The 13,887-nt window shown below is 38.4% G+C and overlaps 1 protein-coding gene across 1 annotated transcript; it reads left to right on the forward strand.

Annotated features, from left to right (window-relative positions):
- LOC138106378 (GATOR2 complex protein MIOS) lies at positions 1–12,938 on the forward strand. Its single transcript, XM_069006895.1, has 11 exons — positions 1–85; positions 1,017–2,383; positions 2,581–2,679; positions 3,602–3,859; positions 4,694–4,863; positions 6,185–6,250; positions 6,861–7,019; positions 7,781–7,933; positions 9,109–9,313; positions 10,383–10,512; positions 10,726–12,938. The coding sequence occupies exons 2-11, from the start codon at positions 1,087–1,089 to the stop codon at positions 10,820–10,822; spliced, it is 2,634 nt and encodes an 877-aa protein (XP_068862996.1). The 5' UTR covers positions 1–85; positions 1,017–1,086; the 3' UTR covers positions 10,823–12,938.
- Positions 12,939–13,887: the final 949 nt, after the last annotated feature.

The raw sequence follows: 13,887 nt of genomic DNA on the forward strand, positions 1-13,887 counted from the left end.
GCCGGAAGCCCTCGTGCGCTTCCCGTTCCCCCTGCCCGGGCGGCGGGGCCGGCTGGCGGCGCCGGGCTGCGGCCTCCGCGGGCTGGTGAGCGGCTGCCGCGCCCGGGAACGGACGGACGGAGGGAGGGAGGGAGGGTGGCGGTCTCACGGCTCCGGTCCGCTCTTGCGGCCGCCTCCGCCTTCCGTGTCTCCTGCCGGGAACGGGCTGCGGCCGGGGGCCCTGCGCCCCCTCGGAGGCGGGCGGGGGCGGGCGGGGGAGTGGCCTGCAGGCACACAGAGACGGCCCAAGTAGAGTAAATAATGCTGTTTTTTCATACCTCCCAAGTTTGCATGTCCCTGTCCAGAATGATGGAAGAGGTGTATAGGATCTGTGGGGTCTGTTGGCATGTAGGCACGTGTAGTGATTCTGGGCATGCAGCTACCGAAAGTGTAAACGGAGTTTTGACAGTAATGTGCCTATTTGAATGTTGCTGGGCCAGATACGAACGGAGACGTGGTAACATTGGGGCGGGAGCTGGGATTAGGAGCTGTACAGTAAGATGACAATTTGCATTTCTGTTGAAACCTTCCAAGATAGAAAGCCTTTATAGGCTGTGGAACGGGCTTTAGACAAAACAGACAGAGTCTAATTTTTGTCTCTTAATGCTTTTTAATTAGGCAGGGAAATTCTTTTCTAGATGTTTGAGGGAGTGGCGCTTTCCCAGCGGCACACCCACGTATCCTGACACAGCGCATCTCGGGTAATGTGTTCTTGCTTAATACTGGTGTGGAGTATGTAAACATAGCAAATCCTGTTGTCATCAGTTTGTAGGTGGCCGTGTTGGTTCTGTCTCAGTACATACATACCAGCAAAAACAACATGTGCTGTGAGGAGAATGCTTCAGGATTTGGCTTGAAGTGTGTTATGAGTTAAACCCTTGAGCTAAAAGTCATTTGGTTTTGTTTGTTTAATGATTATTTCAGATTGAAAAAGAACTGGGTTTTAATAACATTCCTACAAATTATTTTCTCAACAGTTTCCATATGCATGGATATCACCTGAATCTTCTTACCAGAGCTTAATTTGTGTGTCAATTTACCCTAGCCATGAGTGGCTCCAAACCTGATATCCTGTGGGCCCCACACCATGTTGACAGATTTGTTGTGTGTGATTCGGAACTGAGCCTTTATCACATTGACTCTGCTGTAAGTTCAGAGCTCAAGGCAGGGTCCTTGCGGTTGTCGGAAGAAACTACAGCTACACTACTGTCAATAAATTCGGATACACCGTACATGAAATGTGTGGCTTGGTATCCCAAGTATGATCCTGAATGTCTCCTTGCTGTTGGACAGGCCAATGGCCGAGTGGTACTTACCAGCCTCGGGCAAGATCACAACTCAAAATCTAAAGATTTGATAGGCAAAGAGTTTGTTCCCAAACATGCCCGGCAATGCAATACCCTCGCGTGGAACCCACTGGATAGCAATTGGCTTGCTGCTGGGTTAGATAAACATCGGGCTGACTTTTCAGTACTGATCTGGGATATCAGCAGCAAATATGCCCCAGAGACTGCAGTTGCTACAGAGAAAGTAAGGCTTTCAGCAGGAGATGCTGAAGCAGGCTTGGTAGTAACAAAACCACTGTACGAATTAGGACAGAATGATGCTTGTCTCTCTCTCTGTTGGCTTCCACGGGATCAGAAGCTGCTGTTAGCTGGAATGCATCGAAATCTGGCTATCTTTGATCTTAGGAACACAAGCCAAAAAATATTTGTAAACACCAAGGCTGTCCAAGGAGTGACTGTTGATCCCTATTTCCACGATCGTGTTGCTTCCTTCTATGAAGGTCAGGTTGCCATATGGGATTTAAGAAAGTTTGAAAAACCTGTTTTGACCTTGACAGAGCAACCAAAACCCTTAACAAAAGTTGCATGGTGCCCAACAAGGACTGGACTGTTAGCTACATTAACAAGGGATAGTAATATCATTAGACTGTATGACATGCAGCATACTCCCACACCTATTGGAGATGAAACTGAGCCAACAATAATTGAAAGAAGTGTCCAACCATGTGAAAATTACATTGCTTCATTTGCCTGGCATCCCACAAATCAAAATCGAATGGTAGTAGTGACTCCCAACAGGACTATGTCTGACTTCACAGTGTTTGAAAGAATTTCTCTTGCGTGGAGCCCAGTGACATCCTTAATGTGGGCTTGCGGACGACATTTGTATGAGTGTACAGAAGAAGGAAAGGCTAGTTCCTTGGAAAAAGATATAGCAACCAAAATGCGGCTCAGAGCTCTGTCAAGGTATGGTCTTGATACCGAACAAGTTTGGAGAAATCACCTCCTAGCTGGAAATGAAGATCCTCAGCTGAAATCGCTTTGGTACACTCTGCATTATATCCTTTATTTTATTGTAGTTTTTGTCCTAAGGAAGTAATATACCTTTATATGTAAACCACTTACATAAAATGCATTAAAATCTTTAAATACAATGCAACGTCCTGTAAATACTTTGCATATCTTAACAGGATGTGACTTTAAATTTTTAAAAACATTTTTTGGGAAAAATTAAGCTTCCTATACATGAAAATACTTATGAAGCAGTATACTGAAGATATGGATCAAAAACTTACAGGAAACAAAGGTCCCTTAGTTTATGCTGGCATTAAATCAATTGTGAAGTCATCTTTGGGTAAGAATGTTCCAACTTTGCTAAGTACTGTTGTATAATGTTTGCAAAATGATGCACTCATGCGTTGTCTTTGGCAATTGTTCAAAGACGCTATTTAAAAATATTGAAACAAATATTTTGAAACAAAATATTGTGTTTTAATAATGTAAGTTAACAGTAATTTCCAGAGTTTTCAGTGTTCTTTGAAAGTTAGTAATTGTAAAAGCATAGTATCCTCAGAGGAAAATCTTTGAACTATTTCAAACATTTGAGTTTTGAAGTTTTGACTATGGCACTAAGTATTCTTGCTCCCTGCATAACTATTATATTTTTCAAAGCTCCACATCAGGGTGTAGTTCTAGAAAGGTGACTTTGCTGTCACTGCTAATGTATTAAGTACATTTATGCAACTATGTTTAAGTAAGCTGGCCTGTTCTGAAGTGGTGATCACCCCGGGTTCGTCACATTCTGCCTCTCATGCTCACTGAAGTTTTTCTTAGTATAATATATTACTTGAATATTTCCTTCTGATTTCAATATATGTCTTATTAATAAATATGTTCCTTGGAGCAAAAAAGGAGTCTTCAGTGGTGGGAAAGCTTCTAACACATTGATGCTGGCTGAGAACTGGTAGAGCAGATGCTTGAACCTGTATTATGTATCTTCAATGTGAACATACTGAAAACTCCTGTCAAATGTAACAAATGGTAGAAGAAAGAAAAAAGACTGATGAATATGTGTCAAGCTTAGGTGCATAATTTTTAGCAGATCAAAATAATTTTGTGGTTGCTGCTTCTTACCATGGAGTTTTAAGCAATGTTGAAGTACTAAAATGTGATAGTCAGTTTTTGTACCCTGCTTTATGATTGAAATCAAAGTGTTGTGTTGTGATGGTGATTGAAATTGTGATTTAAGCATAATTCAACTTATTTCCCATTTCTAGGAACAACAGAGAACCTCAGGCACAGCAGGAGTGGATCTGATAGACAGGCAGATATTATTCAGTATCTGAGTGAGGAGAGATCTTTGGCTTTGCAGCTCTGTGGGTGGATAAAGAAGGGAACAGACTTAGATGTGGAACCTTTCCTAAATTCATTGGAACAGGAAGGAGACTGGGAGCGAGCTGCTGCTGTAGCACTTTTCAACTTGGACATACGGCGAGCAATACAAATTCTGAATAAAGGGGCTTCCTCAGGAAAAGGTGTGTATTGTGTTTAGTCTTTTATTTTGGCTCTGTATTACGTTAGATTTTTTCAGTTAACAGAATTATGGAAGATAGTTGGGAAGAGATGCCTGTTGTATTATGAAATTGTTACTTGAAGCACTTGTATTGGAGCTTGGCAAATCCTGATATTTCACTCATCAGACTACCATATGCCATACTGTCTAGTTAAAATAGATCATATGTTTCAGAATTTCATACTGATAAAAAACCCAGAAAGACATATGTTCAGAACTAGGGATTCTTTTTACTTCGATGGAGTTGCTGGGGGAAAGAGTGTCTGTCTGTGCTTTCCATAGGGAGGATTCAGAGTGAAGACATGCTTCTTTCAAATTTAAGAATAAAATTGAACTTTCTGACAGAATGAGTATTTAGCTTAAATAGTTTTTGTGTTTTTAGGAAACTTCTTAGCTTGAAACTTTTATATAAAATTTCCATCCTCCAGCTAGGTCTGTCAAACGATGGCTAGATATACAATCCTGTCTTTTCACTTCCTGTGGGTATGAATTATGATAATGAAAATCTTCTATGATAGTTATTTCAAAATACCACAAGCAGTGTGATGTTGTTTAAAGAGGTTGTCATGCATGTAGATGCTAACTTACCTGAACAGAGGCATTTAAAGCAGAAGCTACTATACATGGTAGTGTAGGCACATTAATTTCAGGTAGTGTTAATTCAACTGCATTTTGTGTTGCATCCTGACCAAACATTGTGTTTCAGATGGATGCTTTTATTTACAGTTTTAACTGGAGTTTTTTAAGTCCTTAACTTGAATAATAATTGTTTCGCTGATTCCTTTGCATAAAACAGGTGATCTAAACCTTAATGTAGTAGCAATGGCTCTATCAGGCTACACAGATGAGAAGAACTCACTTTGGAGAGAAATGTGCAGTACTCTAAGACTGCAATTGAACAATCCCTATTTGTGTGCTATGTTTGCTTTCCTGACGAGTGAGTCTGGTTCATATGATGGTGTTTTGGTGAGTAAATTTCTGTATGTTAGGTTAAAATTTCTTTATGCAATAGGAGCGTGTAGATATATGCACATATGTAGGGGGAGTCCTATATACTCCAAGAATTGATCAAATTAGAATGTATTCTTTTATCCTGGTGCTGGCAAATAGCATTTCTTTCTGCTAAACAGACATTTCATATTTGGTGAATGTTATCTTAGTAAACAAATCATGCACGAACAACCAAAATATCCATTATAGTTAACACATCTTTTTAGAGGAATTTGATTTTTAGTATGGAGTTATTAAACCACTAGAAATACATTATCAAAATAATATAAGCAGTGGAAAGAAACAGAAGACAGATCAATAATAGAACTGCAAAAAGCAGACTAAATGCAGGGGAGTTTGCAGGACTTTCATCAAGCTATATTTGCATTGAATTATATTTTCTTTTCCCTTGCTTACTTGTTAAAATAATTTCACTGTGTTGAAACAGTAAATAGAATATTCCAGGTCTTCTGAAACTGATACAGAATTACCATTTAAAAGGCAAACTAAATCTTTAATCATGTTATAGTTTGAGCCTTTGGAGGAGTTAACATACTTTATTCCTGGTTAGAGAACAGTAGAAATACTTGATTCAGTAGGAATTATTTAGCCCGGGAGAGGACTCCTGTAATGCAGCAGCGCAGTTGGCCCAAAGCTGTTGAAAGCAAAGTTGTCATAATTTGATGCTTTTAGTGTAATGAAAGTATTTTTTTTCTTCAGTGTTGCATCTAGTGAAATGATTAAAAAGCAGAAGGTAAATATTGATGCACTGCTGAAGCTCAAGTGTTAATATACTTATGATAAATTTGTTCTGGATGTTTACTTTGTGTTTGCTTGGGGTGTTTTGTTGCTTTGTTTGTTAACTTTTATTTGCAATTTAAGGAAGGAATGGAGTGGTTAGGCTAGTTATTTTGTAAATATAGTAAAGGAAGCTTGCTTTGTTTTTCTTCTTGTGACTTGGTGGGACTCTTGGCTATACATGCTGGAAGCACTAAGTTCTCTACAGGACTTGCAAAGTTTATTTTTGTAGAGTTTCATAAACCTTGTAGGATGTGTTTTACCAGGCTTTCCTGGGAGATTGTTCCCGTATCTGCAGTCTTCCTCTGATACCTGTATCTGAGTACAAACAAGTAAGCTGATATTTAGAGTTAGCTTTCTCCTGATGTCATGCTTTCTTTGTACACAATCAATTTCATTGTATTTGTTAGATGGTAGTGCAAGTGCTCTGATTTTTACAATGTATTGGAAAAATGGAAACATGCGTCTGATATTGGTATTCCCATTTTTCTCTCTGAAGTATGAAAATAATGTAGCTGTACGAGACAGAGTGGCATTTGCTTGCAAGTTCCTCAATGATGCTCAGGTAAGTTTGTGGTTGCACATTTAAACAAACTTTTATACTGTGCTTAATTCAGAGGCAGAAGAAACTGGGCTAGAGGGGTGAACAGTAGAAATAATGAGTCGTGAGTGATTCGTTTTTTCTTATCACAGTAGTATATAAGGTATGGTATCTGGTTTTTAGTTTGTATTTTCAGCACGATTTTTGATTTGGTTGTTGGTTGGTTGGTTTGGGGGCTTTATTGGTTTTATTGTTGTTTTGGAAGTTTTTGTGAGTATTCATTACATGGTAGTTTAAATGCAATTGCATCAACTGTATACCTGTCCTACTGGATGATATTTCTACTTACTCAGTATTTATTTCCAGGCATTAATGTTTTCTCAAATTAAGGTTTGGTTTTACAGCAGGAATGTTCTATTTTAAATTCACCAAAGTATTCTAAGAGCACATAACCTCTCTTTCCATTTTCTATCAGGAAGCTTAAAGTTTGTGTATAAACATGTGGTTTCATGCAGTGTCATACAACATAGTAATTTAACTTTTTCTGCATAACATCCAGCAACACGGCATTCTGTTAGCAGCAGACACTGTTTTTACTTATATTTATATATTTCTTCATACATATTTTTTATAGCTCAACAGGTTTATTGAAAAGCTGACAAATGAAATGAAAGAGGCTGGGAATTTGGAGGGAATACTGTTAACAGGGCTGACAAAAGATGGAGTTGACTTGATGGAAAGTTATGTTGACAGAACTGGAGATGTCCAGACAGCAAGCTATTGCATGCTACAGGTTAGTGTTTCACTCCAAAATAAAGTTCATGGAGGAAAACTAAACATAGTTTCTTTATCAGCATAGTGTTGAATTTTGTGAACTAAGAAGTATTTTCTGTACTAAATTGGGACAATTGGGGTTTTTTTGGTGGAGTCATCGGAAACTCAGTGTTAACTAACAAGCATGTGTCTTCACCCTCTCTGGTTGAGATAGCTTGAGGAGATAGCAGGGGAAAGAGACAGAAGAAAATCAGTCCTTTTCACTAGCTGAGCTGGGAATACCCATTTATCTGCTTATTGCTGGGGTGTTTCCTGATGTTTTCATTATTTTCTTTTGCTTTCAGGATTTTGGTAGAGAACAAAGGTGAGGGTTTTGTTGGTTTGTTTGTTTGTAGGCTTTGGGTTTGTTTGTTTTTTATAAGGGGCATACCTTGGCCGTTACACAGTAGCAGCTATTGCCAGCAGTGTATTTAACTGCATATGCAATCATGACAGTGATATAGACTGTGATATGTGACAGAACTTTCAAATCCTTCATCTCACAGATGTAAGTTCTTAGGAAGATATAGCAGCACAAGTATTTTCAACCGGAGAGAAACTGAAAAAAATCTTTATCAAACTCACATTACAGTTTAACAGAAAATTCATCTTCTTCAGGATAAATTACACTATATTATTTCTTATATCTTGTAGTACACTTCGTAAAGCCTTTTGAAAAACTGAGTAATATGTATTGTGTGTCTTCAGTGTATATCTGACATTTTTTCCTGCCTGATTTAGGGTTCTCCATCAGATGTACTTAAGGATGAAAGGGTTCAGTACTGGATTGAGAACTACAGGAATCTTTTAGATGCTTGGAGGTTTTGGCATAAACGTGCAGAATTTGATATCCATAGAAGTAAGCTGGATCCCAGCTCAAAGCCTTTAGCCCAGGTAAATATAAAACTTACATGAAGTATGACCAGTCCAGAAAGGAATGTGGCATGGTACTTCTGTAAAAAAAACCTTGCTGGCCATATCTGGGTTTTCATGAGGATTTATGTGCAAAAGAAAGATTTCAACTAAGCCTGCCCTAATAAAAAGAGGTGTCACTTTTCTTTTCAAGTAACAGGTCTTTCAGAAACTGTAACCTTATCAACACTTTACTTCTGGGGAAACTGGAAACTCTTCTGATTTTTTTTTTTTTTTTTGATACATCAGAGATGTATCATCCAGCTGAATTCAGTGTCAGGGTGAGACTGATGCTGAAACCATGGAACTAGTTCAAATTACCTTTAATTGTAAAAAACTCAAAGCTGTTTTGAAGCCCTTGAACCTGACACTAAAGTGAACAGCAGCAACTTTCATTATCAGTTCTGAACACATGCTGACCCAAAAACTAATTCCCTTCCCAAATGCTATCTTCTTAACATCTGGTGGCAGTTTTAGCCGACATGGTCTTACCATCGCACCTTTTACTCTCTTATGGCTGCTAAGTATGTTCATTACAGGCTTTGGGGCCTGGGAGTTTCTGAGGAAAGCTGGTTTTGAATTCATTTATCAGTCACAGCTGTTTAAGCAGAGCTGTTCCAAGTGGGAGGGAGTTGAGTTTACTGCTCCTTCCTTATGTGGTTAACATAAACAGCCCCTAAAGAGTTTAAAATATGTGCTCCTTGGTATCAAGTCACAACTTGTGACATGAAGGATGCAGATAAATAATACTAGGGAAATCCTTATGTTGGGGACTGTAGTGTGAGTCATCTGACTGTAAGGATGGAGAGACCAGACTTTATATAGTAAGTTGAATAAACCTAATTTCTTCCATTACTGAAGATACGGCTTTTATTATCTTAAATAATATATTTCAAAGTTTTAACAATTGTGCATGTTTTTATGTGCTTTTGAAGTAAGTGAGCATCATTAAGTCCTTCTTCTCAAGGCTGTGTGCCTCATCTATAAGCCAAGATGTTAAGAACTCCTTCACAAGTAGCTTTAGCTTTCCAGGGCACTCTAGAATATCTGGTAAATAAATGTTTACTAGTATTACATACTAGCTTGAATGGATTCACTCACAGGTGTAGCAAAAGTGGAACCAAACCAAAAAATTAATGGGCATTTGTTCTCTTTAGGTGTTTGTGAGTTGCAATTTCTGTGGGAAATCAATCTCTTACAGCTGTTCAGCTATTCCTCATCAGGGGCGAGGTTTTAGCCAATATGGAGTCAGTGGTTCACCAACCAAGTCAAAAGTTACGAGCTGCCCTGGTTGCCGCAAGCCCCTTCCCCGCTGTGCACTTTGCTTGATAAATATGGGAACACCAGTTTCCAGCTGTCCAGGTATGACACAGTGGGTTTTAGTTATTCAGCTACAGTACTAGTTAAATTAGCAGTTCCTATTGGAAGATCTTCTGTTGCACTTTTTTTTTTCTATTTGTGATTATACTGTAAATATTCATACTCATCATTTTGAAGGGAGAAGGATCATAATTGAGAATTTGTTTACATGCCATCTAATTTTATGATGAAACCTTTGTTTCAATTCTTAAGGGTCAGACAGTATGCATAGTTACTTGGTTCTGGCAGTTTTCTGTGAAATTGTCAGTCAAATTCCATGGTTAGGTTGATGTAGAGATCCAAGTATTGTGGGGGTCAGTATTGTGAGCTTTACAACTGAAAGAAATAGGGAGTGTGTTTTCTTGAGATTAATTGTAGGGATGCTACACAAATCTTCTAATGTAAATGAATTAATTTTTAGGAGGAAGAGAGATGTGTGCTTTCTGTTACTAAGATGAAAGAAAGCAGGGGTCATGCTGTCACAGCTAAGAGATATTATGACTAGAATATTTTAGTTCTTAATGCCTTTGGCTCAGCATTATATAATGTCTAAATGAAAAGGATTTTGACCATATTTTTAAGTCAGTCTTGTTACAGAGCCCTGAACAGCTGTACAGTTGTCGTGTTTATTTATCTCTTCTCATTCTTTCACTGATCTTTGTTATGACTTCTATATTTTACTTGTTCCAATTCATAACTTAGATATTGTTGATTTTCTTTTTTTAAAGCAGAAGATTTCATGTGCAGCAGAATAGGCCCATAATTCACTGGAATGTAAATCAATCAATAAAGCATAAATCACCATTGAAGGATATTCTGTCTGTAAAACTTGTTTAATAGGCAAGTTTAGCATGTCCATGAGATGTGAAGCAACAGCTCAGCAGTCTTAATTCTTTTTTGACATTCTTCCATGTCTTAATATTTTTACTGACTTCTCTTTTAAAATCAGGCTGCTTTTTCACACAATATCCCTAATTTCAAAACTATTTTAGTGATGTTGCTGGAACTGAAATACAAATGAAGTGTAATGATTTACAGCCATATTTGTGGGGGTGGGTTTTTCTCTGCACAGGAGGATCCAAGTCAGATGAAAAAGTGGATCTTAGCAAAGACAAGAAGTTAGCCCAGTTCAACAACTGGTTTACTTGGTGTCACAACTGTAGGCATGGTGGACATGCTGGTCATATGCTGAGCTGGTTCAGGTAAGTTGATGTTAAATTTTTGTTATTTCACATATGTGTGCTGCACTGAGTAGAACATGCCTCCTTCCCTGTATCTATCATTATAAAGTTTAAATAGTAAAACTGAACTATGATACTGAGTTTTTCTGAGATACTACACCTCTGCACATAGTTAAATGTATAATTGCAAAATTATTTTACCTCTTTTTTCTTTTTTCGGCTGTTGCTATTTAGGGACCATACTGAGTGCCCAGTTTCTGCCTGCTCTTGTAAGTGTATGCAGCTGGATACAACAGGGAATCTCGTTCCAGCAGAGACTGTCCAGGCGTAAATACTATTAGAAAATGTGTGGCTCTCTAATGGATGTCCATCATAGTCCAAGCATATACTTTAGACAAAGGTAATTTGTGACTTACTGTGAAAAAATAAATTGCTATCAGAGTAGTAAAATGATGTGTGTATGACTGTGCTTGGTAGAAACAGGTATTCCTGAAGTGAGCCTCTAGGTACAGTGCGTGGCCCTTATACAGAGGACTGAAGAAAAGCACTCCTGGAATTGTGGACTCTTTGGATTTGCTAAAATCCAAAGACCTTTATTAAAAAAGTTTTCCAGATAATGCTGATTGGCCCCAAAGCTGAGTTTATATGCTGTGAAAGCAGACCTTCAAAAGAAACACTTGAAAAGTGTCCTTCAGAAGATGGCAAAGTGGTGCTGTGGATTCCTCTGTTCATTGTTTGATCACACTCTCTTGTATGCAAATGATTGTTTCCTTGTAAGTTCATTCAAAGTGCCACTGTCAACTGTATTCTAAAGATTTTTTTTTAAGAAAAATCCATTTCTTTCTCTTCCCAGGTTTTGTTTATGGTAAAGCAACGTCTTTGCAATTCAGGTTCTTACTTAACCAGCCTATATATCTAGCTGATGCAAATTCTAATGCTAAAGAGTGGGGGTTTTCTCTTCTAGCAATGACTGTGTCCTAGAGAAGAGTTCCCTGAGAAGTCATGTGACTGTTTCAGTGCAGAGTGCAGGTAAACTATAGGAGGTTGTCTCTGATAACTTTTTAACTTAGTACTGTGAAGGTCTGAAATCTCAAGGACTGGAGACTTGTAGATACGTAAGTTTTAAACTGCGTGCAGAGTTTTGACTACAGAAGTATTTGCAGACTTTGAGATAACCAGCATTTCCCTGTACTTCAGAAATATACTGGGAAGTATGGAATCAACCTGTATAAATCCTGCTTCTGGTCACTAGTGGACACTCATCTGCTCCCAAAAGGCTGTGCAATTCTAAGTAATTGGTCAGAGTACTTCTAGATGTGTTATCTGCTGGAATTAAGATTATTTATTGACTTGAGAGCGCGTCAATGATATTTTGCTAATACTGTGCTATGAGCTAATTGGTATTGTTGTCCTTGACTTTGTAGGCAACAAAATTCACACAAATTAGGGAAAAAAACCAAACCTGTTTTAAGGTATGTGATAATAACATCAGTTTACTTGGTGTGTGTTAATTTACAGTATATGAGTTACTCAACACTTGTGTGCTATGAAATACTAAATGGAATGCTAGCAATAAACTGGTACTGTTTGCCAGGACTGTGAAAATTGGTGTTTTAAAAGAGAATATATTGCAATATACCACTCATTCTCTGTGCTCTAGTGTAGTTTCAAGAAGATAAAATGTGGAAGTGTTTTCTGTGGGTGTACAAGATTACATGCAAGACTTTGGGTTCTATTTTCTGATTCAGTATTAATGTTGTAATGCATCTGCATTTATTTTGATCTAAAATTGGCAAAGATCTTTTTTTAAATTAAAAATCTAAGAGGTACTTGATATTTTTAGGCATGGGAGAGCAGTTCCTTTTTTTTCTTTTTAGAATATTTATTTCTCTTTCCAGTATTTTTGCACACTTCATGTTGCTGTTGAAGAGCTCTTCAAAATGTTCTCCATTTATAAATGTAAATTGGGGCTTACTGTATGATACCCTATTTATATAAATACAGGCAATAAAGCTTTTGCTTTATGGAAATTAGGATTTGTAAGTGTCAAGTGTTTGGTTTTTATTCTTGTGTAGTATCATTTGATAAATTTTCCTGATAATTTCCATGTTGAGGTGAATGCAACTACCAACATAAAGTGTCTCGTTTCCTCATGTAAAGAAAAATCATCTATAACGTTTTCACCTCAACTGTAACTGTGTGTCAAATTCTATCGAGTTAAATTACGTGCTCACTTTATTTAATACTCATCTTGGAAATGTTTTGAATTAAGAATATGCATATTCTGGCACAGTATCACTGTGAGTTTTGGCTGTTGCAATTAGTAATCAGGCTTTCAGGTCAGTAATTACACTGTTTGCAAATTTACAAAGCAAGAGCTGTATGTTTTTTAATTACCAAATTTTTTCCTTGTTTTGCTTTAGAATTAATAAAACTGTAATTCTGTGGGTGATTTCTTGTTTTCTAACAAGAAGTGTAGCTACGAACATTTTATTAGCTGCAGTTACTTCTGCATTTACTGTTGCCTGGTATATCTCAGCTCAACTCTGCTGAAGGTGGCCTTGCATGCTAAAATGTCTTGATCCTGTGGCTCACGCTGATTGCATTTCATTGTTTTAATTTCATTAGATGCTCCAGCCTTGTAGCCCTTCCTTGATTAAGCACAAGCACTTTATCATCACACACACAGGCCCCTTGCTTATGAGCACTACACGTGTTGTGCACGTCCATGCCCAAGCCAGGACAGCAGAGCAGGGTGAGCCATGAGCCCAGCACATGGGTACCAAGTCTCAGAAGTCAGTAATGAATGGAGGGGGAGCAGTCCTGTTCCAAAGAGCATAGACTGGTAGAAGTCCGTTCTGATTACAGCATTCACTTCGTACCCCCCTTCTCTTCTCCCAGGTTCCCTCAATTCACCAGCCTCCTCCCAAAGAAGCCACCAGCTCCTCTTCACACCTTCCATTACTGGGCTGCTGTTGGCCCTGGCTTTGGTGACATCCCTCTCTGGTGTTTATGATACAGTTGCCCTGGTGTCTCCCCTTCAGTCAGCGACCCACAAAGCCCCTACTTCCCGTTTTATTATCTGTGAGGTCTGGCAGTTTCTCACCTTTCATTGTGTGTGTGATGCCTGGGGCCCTGCTAACCATCAGGCCTAGTTGACAGCAGGCCCCATGGTTATGTCTTTCCCTTGGTATCTGTAGTGGCTGGCAGTTTTCCGTGTGGTAATGTAGGAAATTATGCTGGTAAATGCATGTATGACCTGAGCACTACTCTAATACCAAAAATGTTTTACAGTTCCTTGCATTGCTGTCTGGTTTGTACAGCCACATAGCCAGGACAGGCTATTTATTCACAGAGCCTGATACTCTGTAGAGAAGCAGATGAATAAAAAGCACA

The sequence above is a fragment of the Aphelocoma coerulescens genome, chromosome 2 (assembly GCF_041296385.1).
Source record: "Aphelocoma coerulescens isolate FSJ_1873_10779 chromosome 2, UR_Acoe_1.0, whole genome shotgun sequence".
Classification (NCBI taxonomy): domain Eukaryota; kingdom Metazoa; phylum Chordata; class Aves; order Passeriformes; family Corvidae; genus Aphelocoma; species Aphelocoma coerulescens.

Bases quoted from the DNA above. Each gene is read 5' to 3' on its own strand.
- LOC138106378 (XM_069006895.1), top strand. From the start codon at position 1,087: ATGAGTGGCTCCAAACCTGATATCCTGTGGGCCCCACACCATGTTGAC. The intron at 2,384-2,580 runs ATATCCTTTATT...ACATGAAAATAC, and splicing joins GCTTTGGTACACTCTGCATT to TTATGAAGCAGTATACTGAA. The intron at 6,251-6,860 runs GTAAGTTTGTGG...TATTTTTTATAG, and splicing joins AGTTCCTCAATGATGCTCAG to CTCAACAGGTTTATTGAAAA.